General features: G+C 36.3%; 1 protein-coding gene across 6 annotated transcripts in view; it reads right to left on the bottom strand.

The window, feature by feature from the left end:
* Window positions 1-2,059: 2,059 nt before the first annotated feature.
* The window catches only part of PTPRK (protein tyrosine phosphatase receptor type K), a 449,847-nt gene continuing 435,725 nt past the window's right edge, over window positions 2,060-16,181 (bottom strand). For all 6 annotated transcript variants that reach the window (XM_084889601.1, XM_084889599.1, XM_084889603.1 and 3 more), the window contains 9 exons: window positions 15,587-15,741; window positions 13,351-13,486; window positions 12,950-13,099; window positions 11,976-12,149; window positions 8,935-9,066; window positions 8,680-8,805; window positions 5,850-6,013; window positions 5,219-5,354; window positions 2,060-2,295 (listed from right to left, as the gene is read on the bottom strand). In XM_084889601.1, coding sequence (XP_084745727.1) covers window positions 2,242-2,295; window positions 5,219-5,354; window positions 5,850-6,013; window positions 8,680-8,805; window positions 8,935-9,066; window positions 11,976-12,149; window positions 12,950-13,099; window positions 13,351-13,486; window positions 15,587-15,741 — 1,227 coding nt within the window. In that variant the 3' untranslated portion in view covers window positions 2,060-2,241. The remainder of the gene's footprint in view (window positions 2,296-5,218; window positions 5,355-5,849; window positions 6,014-8,679; window positions 8,806-8,934; window positions 9,067-11,975; window positions 12,150-12,949; window positions 13,100-13,350; window positions 13,487-15,586; window positions 15,742-16,181) is intronic.

The following is a 16,181-nucleotide window of genomic DNA, read 5'->3' as shown; positions in this document are numbered from 1 at the left end:
ATATATATCTATAATAATAAAAGCCTAATATGCTAATTAAACTGGACAGTCCAATGACCTTCCAATGTTCTTCAGGACGGAGCTGTGGCAGTGGGGGCCAAGGCAGAGTGGTTAGGGACGATCAGGCAGGAAGGTGAGCAGTTAGGGGGATCAGGTAGGCAAGCAGGTGAGTGGTTAGGCATGATCAGGAAGGCCAGTAGAGTGGTTAGGGGTGATCAGGCAGGCAGGTGAGCAGTTAGGGGCATCAGGCAGGCAAGTGGTTAGGGGTGATCAGGCAGGCAGGCAGGCAGGCAGAGGGGTTAGGTGTGATCAGGCAGACAGGCAGAGTGGTTAGGGGCAATGAGGCAGGCAGGTGAGCAGTTAGGAGCCAGCAGTCCCAGATTGTAAGAGAGATGTCTGACCTGTGGGCTTGGGCCTACACCAGCAGTCGAACACCCCTGAGGGGTCCAGGATTGTGAGAAGGTGCAGGGCAGGCTGACCCCCCCCCCCACATGAATTTTGTGCACCAGGCCTCTAGTATATATATAAAATATAAAAGGGTAGTGACATACAAATATAGAAACTCAAAACACAACTGATGTCAATCCCCTGGCCTTTTTTTTTCCTCCACTCCTATGGACTCTTTGAAATTCAATTTGAAAAACTAAAAGGAAGAAATTAGTGCATAGACATGGTGTTGCTTCTTATAGAATTTTGGCGGTCTACTTGTATCTCTGAGAATAGGGTATTTAATTGGAAGTGCAGACATGAAGATTAGGGGGAAATGATGTGCAAACAATACCTGATGTAATTATAAAAACTTTATTTCACTCTTCCTTTCATTAAATCTTTATAAGCACCAAGTCACGTACTGGCAAATCTAGAACGAAGATACCGGAATGCTTTTACTCAATAATGAACCGCACGCTGATGACGATTCGTTACAGCCACATGGAGCATGTGAGCAACACCACAGTTCGAAAGGCTCCCTGGAGAATCCTGTGACAGTGCATAGGACGGGGAACCCAGCCTCAATCTGTTCACACTCTCTGTGGTCAGAGCCCAAAGCTTGTGCATGTAAACAACAAAAGAAACATTTTTATCACCTTGACAGTTTACAGTTTGCTAAAATGACGCTGAAAGCATAAAGGCTGCTATTTTTTGTTTTGTTTTATTGACCAGTGCTTGCCCACAGGCAGAAAAGATCAATTCCTTTAAAATGTAAGTGATGCTTAAAGGCTTTTACACAGTCTACACTGCACACGGTACCAGCAAGTCTTCTGAATGTGTTCCGCACTCATGTGTGATCACAAACCATTCCTTATTCACCTAATGAAATTGTGAAAAATTACACATTTTCAGCAAAACGTTTTCATCTGGTCCCTATAGTCAAAGACCCAATGGCCAAGGTGTTTCACATAAATTTAATTCACAAGCAGGTACACAAGAGAATCACTATAAAGAACATCGCTTCCTGGTTGATAAATAAAAAGTGTATCCTCTACTTAGGCTACACCTTACAAAAAATAATCTACAAAAAGTCGTTTACCATCGATTTCAGTGAAAGAAAAAGCTTCAGGGTGAAAAAAAAAAATGATTGTGTGGTGGTAGTATTTTAGCCATCAAAAAAGGAATGTCAGTAACCAATAAATATAATGTGCTTTCTCCGTTATAGACATATTTACACTTGAGTCTTTGGCTTATGTTTTTTTCCCCCCTAAAAAGAACTTTAAATGATCCAGCCATCATTGCACATTAAAAGAAAATAAGCCAGTTATATATATTTATATATTTATATAGAGATCTGCTACACATGAAACATATAAAAATGAATTTTACTATGAATTTGCACAGCTTTTCTTTCCTGTTTCTTGAAAGAGTTAACATCTTTTATCTAAAAAAGAGAGGGAAACACCACGTGGACAGTATTAATTCATGCAACACATGGTGGCTGCTCTGCCCAGACCAGGAGAGAGAAGGCGCATGTTCACTGTACAAACACCGATACGTTCTCAGTTGCGTTTGGTTCTTATTAAATATAGTTTATGTGGCACGAAATGCTGAAGCTTTCATACAGTAATAGAAACTAATTGAGTCCGTTTTATTAAGATACATGACTTCATAAGAAAAATACTTTCACCTCTTCAATGTAAAAGTCTCCCACCCCCCACATTAAAATCTTTCTGCGCAGGTGTGACAGTACAGCAGCTGCTGGCTCCACGGATGGACAGGCTTCTGTTTGGATGCGGAAGTCTCACCAAACTAAGAGGATTCCAGGTACTCCAAAGCCACATCATAGCAGAAACGGTACTGCTCCTGAAAGACGTTACGAAAAAAGACTAGCAGTGAATAATAGTTACCACACAAAACTCAGTACACAATTTTAGAGTATTCAAGAACTGGAAATTATTTTCTCCATAGACAAGTTGTATATCTGGGAATACATATTTTGCATTTGAGTATATTGCTGTTTAAGAAAAAGAGACAATGTAAAAGATATGTTGTCTTTGCCATATATTTTTCTATTAAATTTTAAAAAAACTTCCATTTTTTTAAAAGCTGATTATGATAGTAATACCTGATCATGATAGAAAATTTTCTAATATAGAAAAATATAAAGAATCATAGAAATATTTTCTATAATTCCATCACCAGTAAATAAAATTGTTACAGCACTGCCTTAGTTTTGCTTTAGTCTTTTTTATGCATGATTGAAATAATAATTACTTTAGAATAAATATAGTTGCATATATATATATATATATATATATATATATTTGAGGATATAATTAATATATACATACATATATGTTATTGATTTCAGAGAGGAAGGGTGAGGGAAATAGAGAAAGAAAGATCAATGAGAGAGAACCACCGATTGGCTGCCTGCATGTTCCTCACTGGGTATCAAGCATGCAACCTGGGCATGTACCTGCATGGGGAATGGAACCATTAGCTCCTGGTTCATAGGCCAATGTTCAACCACTGAGCCATGCTGGCTTGGCGAGGACATAATTTTATATAGTACTGCCCTTTTTAACTTTCCCCATGTCAATACTACATAAAAATCTAACAGGTGGAGTATTTATTAAATTGTATTTATTTATTTCTTCTATTATAAATAATGCTACAGTGAATATATGAAAATATTGTTTTCTACACTTAAGATATTTTTTCCTAGCAGAAAAAAAAAAGTAATTTCCATCTGTCACTTTACAATTCTAAATTCTTATTTTTTGTCAGTTTTTGGTTCATCAGAGTATTCATGTAAATTTTAAAAAAGTTAGTAGTTCTTAAAATTTTTTGAGCTTATTTATATCTGAAAATGTATGTCTACTGCCTTTATATATTTCAGATAATTTTGTTAGCAATAAAACTTTTGGAGTTTAAACTGCCTTTACTCTAGGTCCATCTATGAGGCTTCATTATTTATAATTTGAAAAATTCAAAGACTGTATTACAAATTATGACTTACAATATGCAACTCATTAAAAACTTTCCAATTCAATCCCAGTAGGTAGAATTCAGGCTGAATTGGAGAATAATGTAAAACATATTATTTCTAGCAAACTTCCAGGTGTCTCCAGCAATAAACTAGGGTAATAAAAACCTTTCCCAAGAGGTCTTTATCAATCCTAGCCTAATTATCAAGCAGAGGTGATTTAAATTAGCCTACCGAAGAACCAAAAAGTGCTTGAAGCAGTGTGTCTTTTCAGTCTCTAACAATTTGTCTTACACTCTAAGTGTCCTTACCGAATGTGTCAGTACAAGTCAATAGCACATTGAACTCATAATTAACCCTGATGAAACACAAATCAGAGGGTGGGGAGTTCTGTCAGGATTCATGGGATATAAATTAAAGGTAAATAGTAACTCTTTGGAGGTTTAAGAATGGCAGAGTTTAACCGTAGAGTTTTTTTCTTAAGGTAACAGTGGAAAAAATCAAAGTGAAATTTCAAGGTAAAAGTTGAATTCTGAGGCCAGAAGTGATGATTTTAAGAATCTTGATCTGGGAGACAGAGGCCGAGTTTACATCAAGAAATCTTCAGACTGCAAGTAGTTTAAAGACATAACTACTACTCATCTTCTTTGTAAGATGGCCTCAGAGTTCTACCTTAAGATTCCCTCAATTCCATCCCCCAATGCCAACGCCCCAGTCAAAGCCAACATCACCTTGTTTGGACAACTGCAATGATTTTAGGGACGAAGTGGACTGAATGGGGTTGGAGGACTTTTAGAAGGGAGCAGTCTGTTACCATTCTTAAAAGTGAAAGAGTACTCATGTAACTCTTCGGATTATGTCTCAGAAACAATGCCCTTCTTGTGTGAACAATCCATGTGCAGGAAGTGGTGAAAATGCTTAAATGTTTATTGAATTGCTCATTTTAGTTATCTGATCATCTTGATAAATGCAGAGCAAGCAACAGTGATGCCTACGTTTTTCTGGTGTACTTTTCTGTGATCATCAACTACACAGCTGCTCCTGACTTTATCCCACCATGCACATATGTGCAACCCACAGACATCTCTCTTTAGAAGAGACATGTGCCAGAGAAGTTCAACTTTCTTATTTTCATACAGCTTCACCCAGATACACTCCCACATACACACATCTATCGGTTCCTACTTTATAAACTAAGTTCTGCTTTTATGAACTCTGGCCAATTCAGGTAGTGTCATAGGAACTACACTCTATAACTGGTAAAAGCCAAAAATTGTCAATGATAACAGTTAGAAAAATGTATAATTTGATCAGGAATGAAGAATTATATAAATAATGACTAAAATGAATTTCAGTTGTCCTTTAAAAACATTGGGTGACTAAATTGCCAATGGAACTTACAAGTATATCCCTCAGATTAATTTTATCAGTTATCTCAATATGCTTTAAGAAATAAAGTAATAAGAATAAAGTCTAGATTGCAGGTTGATTCTTATGATAGAATCACTTACCAAACTTTATGGTAGCAAATATTTATTGCCCATAACAGAAAAAAAAAAATCCTATACATTTTCAAATTTAGTGAAGATAGTTTTCTCCATCATTAACAGTTTATGAGATATGTGATTAAGTTGTCGGGGTAGACACAGATGCTCAGCAATTCATCAATTAGACAGGAAAGTCCCCACTGACCCATTTACACGTCTGATTCCCTGTGTGAGCGTGAAATCAAATCACAAGTAGGTAAATAACGGACTACTGTCTATGCTCCCTTCTATCTCCAGGACTCTGACTCACCGGGGCTTCCACCATGTTGGGCTTGCTGTTCCTTAGTGTCTTCACCGCATGGAACACATCGACCACGTTCTGCCGTTTCACCATTTCAACAACAATGCCTATAGCACAGAACATGCCACTTCGCCCGCCACCATTCCTAAAACCAAAGAAAGCAAAGACATTTTAGTCTGAGGTTTTGGGTGACTATGGATGACACAAAGCTATATGTTTGGAAAAGAAAATATTATCTTTAAAAATTTTTTTCATTTGGGTCTTAATTTTGCTTCACATATGTGTACGTATGTGTACAGGACAGAGAAAAAGGATCGTTGAGGAAGATGCTAGCCCAGTAGTTTATGCATAGAAATATGCTATAGGCATAAACTGCCAACCTAGATACCCTGAGATTTTGATAGATCCTCAAACTGTATAAATCAGGAAAGTGGCATGAAGGGGTATTCAGAATAGTTTAAATCACTGAAAAACTATACTATAATCAAGTTTTTAAAAAGTCAGTAATTAATTATGGAATATGGTACAGAAATATCTATAGAGCTATGTAAGATGTGAGTCAGGTACTGCAGCCTGGAACATGTGCAGGCTATGGGGAAATGGGCACCGAGCTCCCTGGTCAGGCCAGCTGCATACTCACAGGCAGTGGATGATCGTCCGACCTTCCCCTTCCTCACATTCCTCCTGCCATTTTTCCACTTGCAGGATCAGTTTCAAAAACGATCGCTTGGAGCCTGGCACTTCTCGATGAGAAGCCCACCCTAGATACTGAAATTGCTGCACCATCAGATACCCTTCCTGTGGCTGTGGAGAGAAAAAAAAAATATTGTTATGTAAGTAGGGACTTGAAATTGTACTAAAAAGCAGCAGGTTCATACCAATTGACACCATGATATAAATGACATTGACACTGGATCGAGTCCGTAAGTCCTAAATACGTACATGCCCATGCAGAAACATTCTAAGTTACAGAAGCAAGAAACATGAGAATTATTCTTCATATGAGCTCCTCCCTCACACCTTTAATCCAACAATCTATAATAATAAAAGTGTAATATGCTGATTAGACTGGATGTCTTTCCTTCCAGACAAAGCCCCAGTGGGAGGGGTTCTTGCATGAATTTCGTGCATGGGGCCTCTAGTCAACTCCAATGTTTATACTTCTTAAAGAACTTTCGAAGTCATCTCTTCTTTATCACCACTGACATCAGTGCACTACCAATCACAGACTATGATAATTACCTCCTCCTGGATCTCCCTGAATGAACTTTGATCTCCTTCCAAATCATTCTTACTGCAGGCAACATGATTATTTTGCAATGCCAATTTGATTTCATCATTTCTTTGCTTTAGTAGCTCCCAAATGATCTTATCATATAATTTAAATTACTATCACGGCTTATAAACCCTATGCAACCTGGCTCCACTACCTTGCTCAACCTTCTCTTCACTTGAACACACCATTCAAGTGCTAGATATAGTATCCTTCTTTTAATTCATTTATCAAGTAATTTCTTACCATTGGGATTTAAACATACATTCGCTTTTGTTCTGAACATTTCCTTCTTGCTTGCCCTTCTCAATTTCAAATAGTAATCAAGTTGTCTTGGGTTTGCCAGGAACTTTTCAGATCTCTGTTCTAAAATTTATGTGTACCTCAAACCTCTCCATCCTGTTTAAACCTGGATAGTTGGTTATCCCACCCCTCAATAGATCCTACTGTTTCTTCAAATTTTGGCTTACCTGTCATGGTCTCAAAGAAATCTCTAATAACACAAACACTTTGTATTTCTGTACTCTATAAAATGACTCATATTTGTAAATAAATGATTACTCAATTAGTTGTTTAATGTTTGTCTTCCCTGATAAAATATTAATTCTTTAAAGACAAGGAAATTTCTCTCTCTTTTTACCCTACACTCTGTACCACTCAAACTTAGCAAAATAACTTAAAAAACAGAGTACTGTTGAATCAAAACCTCAAATAAAAACTGTAAGGAAGAATATGGAATATATGAGTAAGCCATAGTATATGGCATCAGATCTGAAGCTCCATCAGGCAAGGGCTCGAGTATCTTTTGGTAAGATGAGAACCTACCTAGTACAACACCTAACTTCTTGTTGGTGCTTACTAAGTATTTGATGAAGTGAATGACAGTAAATAATGAGATAGAAAACAGAAAAAAAAAATCCTGCAAAATAAGGACCAGAACACCCAAGACAGAGGAAAGTAAACAAATAAATATGCTGACAAAAAAAGTAACACATTTCAATTCCTATTCCTAGAATATTTTTCATATAACAGTTCAATTAACAGACAAGTCTTACTTTCTTAGTTTAGTGGCTATGGTTTCTCAGCTAAAATATTACTAGAACCATAATGTAACAGATGTGCAGACATAATGAGACTTCATTGAAATTAACATCTAAGAGATGCATGAATATTATGATGGGATTGAAGTTATCTTTATCTCCACTAAAATGAGCAATAAAATTGGGTCTGGTTTTATCTTCTGTCTATAGTTATATACATGTAGACTTACTAACCTGAAAGATATATAGCCATTTTGACATAAAAAGCACTTTGTTATGACAATCCTGATCACACAATTAAAATAAGAGACATACAGAGAGCTGCTGCTAAAGAGTCATTTTTAAAAACACAGTGATTTCATAGAAGTTACTAATGTTTTCTTTTCAAATTCTGCTTATTTGGTTACATAATCTAAACAGTTTTTTTTTTATTAATGTTTCTTGTTTTTAATTGGCTCTTTAGCATAAAGCACATGAGGAGGACTCTTCAGGGACACAGTTGCTACTTTGCTCCTAGAAAGGTCACAGTGATAGCACTGGTTCTATCTACAGATCTGGGAGAGTAAATGTTGGGACGTTTGGAAAGATGCAATTATAAGTGGGAGGAGAATCAATGATGTCTGTGAGTTACCCTTTTCTTCATGCTGGCTTCTCCTTTATACACAGGACTTGGAATGGTGACGTGGAACTCCTCTCTAATGGCTCATCCAACATAGCCTTTCCTCCCGAGGAGAGATTCTGCTCTGTCATCCTCATTATTATTATGTCATTATTTTTTTTTTTATAACTGCATGGCTTTTCTGAGCTAGATGTCAATCGTAATCAAACACGCAGTCAACCAGGCGATACAGCCACATGTGCTGAGGAGCCAGGCAGACAATCAGACTCAGTCAAGCCAGTGCATCTGAATCTAGATTTTCAGGTGTATACGTTAGCTAGGAGTATACCAGAAAACTTGGCTTCCAGCAATTCTGCTTTTCTAATTTTAGAATGCCTTTTGCTCTAGTACTAAGGAATAAGATGATTACTAGACTTGGGACTGATTATGTAATGCTTATTCATTCTACTCATATTGTGTGAGTAGAATTGTACCCCATCATGGTTGTGCTCTACCTACTCTGGATCAGCTCAGTCAGAATGATTAGACAATGACTTACTCTTGTTAGATTGCATATCCTAAAAATCCGGTTTATCACATCACAATCCATTGAACAAGACATACATTCCACTTGGATAGGGCCATAGCGCAGCATCCCTTCTTCTGGCCAGTACTGAGGGCAGCCCTAGATGATGAATAGTTTGAAAGAAAAAGAGCATGTTTTTTTTTCTTCTAACTAGTGTGATATAAAGCATTTCATTACTATGTTATTAAGTTGCTTAAAAATACACAAACGCAATTCACAGCCATTGACCTGGGACAAGTCGACTTCATTTAACATCACAATGGAAGTACAGCCATAATCATATACTAATCTCCAGAAGTCCTTCACAGTATTTGGCAGAGGGTATTGTGTGACGATGAAAGCAGCTGGTTGCCTGTAGCTCTGTGAAGAAACAGGGTAGATGGAGAAACATAAGGACTTAAAATGCATGATCAATTGTACAAGCAGATTCAATAAACTTCAACATAGCACCAGTAAGATAAAATAGCTTTACAAGGAATGGAGCCAGACTGTGGTACAAGTCATGGAATATCAGATTTGAATCACTGGAATGTACTGAAACTAGTAACTAGTCAATCTGATGGTAAAACTTTGATGCCTCAATAGCAAATCAAATCAAATAATTTTAATTTTTACTTTATTGAGAAAGATAAATATAGGACAAATAGAAAAGAAGAAACTAAAGAACTTGGATTAAGTTCCTCCATGAGGTACCAATATCAGGCTGTTTCAGGTTTCCAAACATAATCAGCCAGAGAGCCTGATGTCAAAGTAGGCACAACATTCCTTGTACACACACACACACACATACACACCTCTTTAACAATCAACTATATCAACTCTTGAATATGTAACAGTTTGGTTCTCCTCCACTCCAAATAAGAAAAACCACATATGCCTCAAACTCACGTGCTCTTATGTTATAGGGATATTATGAGCACATTCTGTACATCTTATGGATGATCAACTTCCCTTAGTTTTCTGAGTCTTTTTAATGTACATCAATAAGCACAAAAATAGTTTTAAATATTTAAGTACCAAATCATGTCAAGTATAAAAAAGCAAAACCAATGAACTTCTTTGCTCCACCTAAGAGGAAATGGGCCCTCATTTGCCAAGTGTCCCTTTATTGGTACACAATACATTATCTCTTTCCAGAAAGAGGGGGTATTAAGGAAATGCACATCTGGCCTGCGCAATCTCGTGTTCTGCAGATTGATGTCCTACACTAAAACAGAAACATATATTTATTTGAATAATTTAAACTAATGACTTGTAAAAAAAATACCCAACAACCTTGATATATTTTAATGCTGATAAAAAACTGTCTAATCTACTAATTCATTAACATCATAATACTTTTTAAAGTCCTTAAAATGTCTTAACATGAGTGTAGAAATTAATCCTTGAACTTTATTGATCCTACTACCATTTGGGAAATGCTGCTAACCATGGTATTTCATACTAGGAAGGATTGCAGGATAAATGTAAGTAGACAGAAATTCACCTGTCTGCTTCAAAATCACCTCAACACCGCACAAAGTTCTACCTGTAGCTTCCTTTCAGAAAGGATGAAGTCTCATGAGAAAGGATGAGAAGAAAGTAGCAAGCTTTCCTTCTAATGAAATCTCTCCTCCATGAAAAGTAAGCAAAAGGAGGCTGATAAATATTTACTCTATTTTTTCTTTTAAATCACAGGAGAAGAGAGATGGGTGTGGAAGAGATGATATGGGAGATTGACAATTTCTTATTTCTTTTCTCTTTAAATACAGGAGCACATCCAAGGTTTTTAAATCACATAAACCTTGGTCTGACTTCCTAATCCTTCACAGGAATGGCAAATGGGTGTATAATGTTAATTATGAGTATGGAGGGGGAAAGGAAGGAGGCAGTGTTGACCAACCTCTTCTTATAAGCCAAATCAAATCTTACTTTTCTGAAGCCCCAACTATACTACTAAACCCACAGGGATACTATGAAATATATTTGTTCAATAATAGAGAATTAAGCAGAGTAGGAACAGATAGAGTACAAGGTTCAGTCCTCATAAGAACTAAAAAACAACCTGGAAATCAAGAAAAATTTGATAGAGAGGCCAAAGACAAAATTGAAATATATCAATATCTTTCCTTCTTTCCTTTTTGACACATCATTTTTTCATTCCAAATCTAGCCTCAGAAGCGAAAGGTCTTGAATGTTTTCTCTCTGTACTTAGTATATTTGCCTTTCCAGACAATTGGAAGGAGAATTGGTACTATGAGAATACAATGTGATTTCAGTGAAAATAATTAATGGCTAGGCAAAACTCTGGTCATAGCAAGGATGGGAATTTTCCACTTGAGCTTGCCTTTACAATGTTCTGCTCTATAGCATTAAAAAGAGAACAGAGTAATTGGCTAAAAGACTAGTCTTGGAAGGAGAATGTGGATTTTTCTAAGTCCGTTATTTGAAGCTAATTTTGAAAAACACAATAGAGCAACACCTTAGGAAGTTTCATTCTTAGTCACAAAGAAATGACCTTTGACTTCTAATTTCTGGTTGCTATGGTTCTAAAGGCTAAAAGGCAAAAACTAGAAATGTTTACAAAAGAAGGTGACAAAACTGTTGAAAAGGATTCTGAATCTTGAGATCCTTCTTGCTTTTTTCAAGGTAGCAAAAGCAAGATGGATAAGGACATTTTTAAAATTATCTTTCCATGTTGTTCTGTCTATGGGATGCTAACATGCTGAGTACCTGCTTTTCGATCTACAGCGTATGAAGATTGGTGGGGGGCATGTCAGTTCTTTAATTATGATAGATGCATTAACCTGATATCTTCCCTAGTTACTTAGCCTGTATTAACTGATGGCCAATAAAACAAGTTAGTTCTAAATTATTGGACCATTAAATGTCAAAGATAAAATTTTTCCAATTTAATAGAACATCAGAAAGATAGGTCATTCTGTGATATTTTTTTAAATTCATTCCTACCTCTATTTAAAATAGATAAGCATGATCTTTTCTGCAAATAATTAAGATTAAAAAAATCTCACCTAAATATATTTCCTGTCCAGCAAATAGTAATTGATAATCAAGATCCAAATTCACAATAACACCTAAAAGTTACAATTCCTAAGAATCCCTGTAGGGGTAATTCAAAATCATTCTCAAAAAGTTTTGTATTGCAATGAAAGTTTCCAGTTTTCCTTTATAGGCCATTTTAATTTTCCTGAAAAGAAAACTAGCCAGTGTTCAATGCATTCTGTAGCTTTTCATGACTCTTTACACTAACAAAGAGAGCAGTCTCTTACATCCATAAGAGCAGCATTGATGTAGTTACTACTCTCCCCATCGATTGTAATCAGAAAAGGCAGACATCTGTCAGGTGGCAGCATGTCCATGAAACGGTTCTTGTCATGGTTCCTTGGCAGGCATGCTATGCTGCAGTCTTCAGCTTGTAGTCGAGGGGTGACTGAATTCAAGGTCTGAAAAGAAAAGGGAGCCCAGGTTAAAAGACAGCGACCCATTTAAATAGCACAATACAGATTCATAAAGTATTTAGGAGTCCAAGTAGAAAATGAAGGATTTGTACAAGGTATATATGAACTGTACAATGTGCCTTTTCTGAAAAAGAAAAGGGAAGCTAAACAACACAGCTACCTGCATGATGCATTGCCTAACTATAATGCAATCAGGGTGTCCTATGATAATGACCCATCACCCAAGTTGGAAATTATTATTTCTAAGAAAATCTGGCATGCCATATTTAAAGATAGACTGGGGTAAGCTGGCAAGAGCACTGTGTAAAGAATCCAAGTATTAAGTTTCTATGGGCACTTCATAGTCACACACTTCCATAGATGTTTTAAGGGCAGTATAAGCATTTATGTATTTTAGAAACAAATGTTTTGCACAAACTTTAGCTATTATTATTAATGTGTTTGGTCCCACGTTTTGAGTGACACGGAATGCCAAAATGATTTAGACTGGAAAAAATAAAGATTGGAAGTATATAAAAATCTCCACTAAATTCAATTTTTCTGATATCTTTTCCCATACTCTTCCCTGAGTCTGAACTCATTTGCTTTTCATGATGCAGCAGATACAAGCTCATTAATACAAAAGTGACTGCACAATATACATAATGAAAGAGAAAGGTATTATACTTAAAATGGGGTCAAAGGTTTTGAATTTGACTTGAAAGACCTCCCTTAGAAGAATTAATAATATCCAGAACAAGTTGAAATAAGTTGCTCATAAAAGAAGACCTAGAAAAAGCAAATACCTGAAATTCATCTTTGAGATGTGAAGAATTAGTCTGGGAATCTATCCTAATCATATCAAAATATGCAGCTTTAAATTCACAGACAGGTATGGCAGTTTCTCCACATAAGCAGGCTTCTAAAATGGCATCATGAATAAAAATGTACTGTTCCTATTAAAAGAAAAAAAATGAAAATCTTCATATCATTTTAATAAAGCTTATCTGTCATCAAAGAGAGAATTCAGAGAACTTTCTCTACATGGAAATATGAACAAAAACACCAATATTAATAAAAATACCAATCAATCGTAGCTTGATGAGCTACTATTGATTTTATGTAAAAAACACTAGCACATTGTTTGAAAAATATTGGAAAAGCCTAAAAAAGAAATCCCCTAGAGGTAAACCAACAATCAACATACCTCTGTCTGGACCATATTGATTCGACGAGATCTTAAGGCTTTGACACAGTTGTAGATGTCAACCACGCCCTCCCTTTCAGCCATGTCCAGCATGATATCAATCACAATGTAACAGCCAGTTCGGCCAGCACCAGCACTGCAAAAAATTAAACAAACCTAAAGAGGCCGTCTATGCAACCTTAAATAAAGATCCTTTCGGCATTCAGATAGATGGAATCGAAGTAACTTCATAGAGCACAAGACATAATTTGTACTTATTGCATAAACACTTTTTAATGTACAAAAAAAACTTCATGTAGAATATATAGTTTGGTGTAAACTGAAGATTGAAATAAGAGTTACAAATCAGATGACATAACTTTGTGAATCAAATTATTTTTATACATCATTACATTGAAAGTAATGTACATGCTTTGTTCAAATGCCATCACTCTCTTATGTAGTCTTCATGTTATGAAAACCAAATACACATAATTTCAAATTCATAGAATTGATCCAGAAGGATTCACACTTTAACATTTAACCCCAAAGTAAAGACTTTAATACGCAGGTGTTCTAGCAAAATGCAAGACTGCTGGCTGTCTTAAGTCAGACTCTTGTACATTCCAAGGTCAAGGAACATTAATTCCAAAGCCTTTCAATGGGAAGTCTGAGATGCAGGGTAAATGCTAATGGGGAGGGTGGGAAAAATGGTGCTTATCAATGGGGAGAGTCCAATAGTAGAAAGACTCTTTTGAATGGAAAGCTGAAGGAGAAATAAAAATGTATTGTTATAGTATAATTCTTATCAGATCACTATAAATAGTCACTACCTTAAGGCATTTAATTCAATACTTGAAATCGTAATATAGTGTTAATAATTTTGCCCCTTAGGATTGCTTCTCCAATTTTATATAGAGAAGTCAATGGAGCAAACAGGATATATTGGGATTTTTTTTTTTTTTTGAATGGGGAGGAATTCCACTTGTAGTCTGCTTCCTCTTTTCCATAAACTCAGAGATAGCTAAGTCTAAGTAGAAAAATGACACTTCTGTTTCAAGAGAGTATCTAAGAATCTTGGAACACTTCTAAAGCAAGTAATTCACAGGAAAATAAACCCCTATGATAAGTCAAAACAACCCTGAACTGAAAACCTTTAATTTCATTTTCTAAATGCATGGATAGACTATTAACATTATTTCTTTGTTGTCCAGAGTTAGTCACTTCTCTTAAACTCACTGTTCAAAAGGAATTCAAGTAAAAGATACTGTGAATATCTCTATTCCTTTATTTTTCTCTTTTCTTTATCTCTCTCTTTTTTCTTTTTACCTACTGTCTCTCAATCACTGTTCCCAGAGTTTGAGACAGAAAAGTAATTGAAGAATACATCAGATTTCTTTAGGAGGATTGAATTAAGATTGTTTATTTTCCAGGTTACATAGGGGCTGACTTTTATTTTATTCTCTGTGCGGGTTTTCCCCCTTTTATTCATGACCATTTAAATTCTGAATAGACTGGATTTTCAGGGGGGGGAAAAAGCATAAGTACAAATTATTGGGAGGAGATAGTATGTGAGAATGGTGTGTAGCATTTAGAAAAAGCCTTTCAGATTCAGTATTCTTCTGTTCACATCTTAAAATGAGGCCATGTAATTTGCTTTTAGTGCCTCAGAGTGCTTGTTTTAAGAGAAGTTTCTAATCAGAAGAAAGTCTGGATATAATGTTCACAGCTTTCCAGCATATATTTCCTGGATTTCACTGATGTAGTTTTCAAGGTCCTCTGATGGATTTCCCCCCGCCCCCCAAATTCTTAAATAGCTGTGTTATAGCACAAATTCTTGCATTTTAGGCCATTTACTAACTTTGTATCTCTCAAATTTAGTTTTAAAAGCTGAGATTCTATTGGGAATTTACTAGGTTGGCAAGAAATCTCTATCTCAACCTGCCATTCTATACAATATGGGATTTGCAAAAGCAATCAAAGAACCCCAAAACACAGATGTTGCCACTAAAAAGCAATTTCTACACTCATAATTGTGGACAGCACTATTACACATTAGGCTGACTGTATTTACTTCTTAAATTTCTATTTTATATCCTCCTTATGGCTTTTATTTCCTTGCTGTTTTACCTTATCGGTAATACATGCAAGCAGAAACTTTGTAAGAATGTATTCGCTTTTGTGCTTCAAGCCTTATTTTGAGACTTTTCAAAAAAGCTGGCTGTACACCGTCCATGCCATTTGGACCATCACTCACCTGCAATGCACCACGATGGGGCCAGCGCTGGGAGGGTTGGAGAACTTGACTCGCCGGATAAAGGAAAGCAGCCCTGTTGCGTGGTAGGGCACTCCATGGTCAGGCCAGCCGGTGAAATGGAACTGCTTAACTTCCCGAATCTCATTGTATCCCCTCTGTGCAGACATGGAAAGCAATGTTTTCAGATGGCCCCAAATGAAGTCATAAAACACAGCCCTGAGTACCAGACCAGACGGACAATGAAAAATGTACCAGGATCATGCTTTTTCTGAAAAAGGAAGCTGGCCTGACATGGGCCCAGGAGCTTATATTTATTGTCAGCCAACTGCCAAAGAAAGAAAATTAGAAGTCTTGCCCAGTTTTATAAGTCTGGGTAAATTTTATTTACTCTGACAGTTTGTTCCTTTCCCGGGAACAACAATACATAAAATTAGGGGAAAAGGAAGAGATGGAAAAGCGAAAATGCTGCCCTATTGACCCCAAAGCACTGAGTACTCAAGGAGTTTATAAAAGCAACTTTCTAGCGTCTCACACCTCACAGAGAGATTGTAATGCCTTGCTTATCCATGTTGAAAATGGTGTTGAAGCGTAGCAT

This window comes from Pipistrellus hanaki (genome assembly GCF_964339955.1).
Source record: "Pipistrellus hanaki genome assembly, chromosome: 7".
NCBI lineage: Eukaryota > Metazoa > Chordata > Mammalia > Chiroptera > Vespertilionidae > Pipistrellus > Pipistrellus hanaki.
Note: the sequence above shows the minus strand (reverse complement) of the source record. Positions and strands in the feature narration are given on the sequence as shown.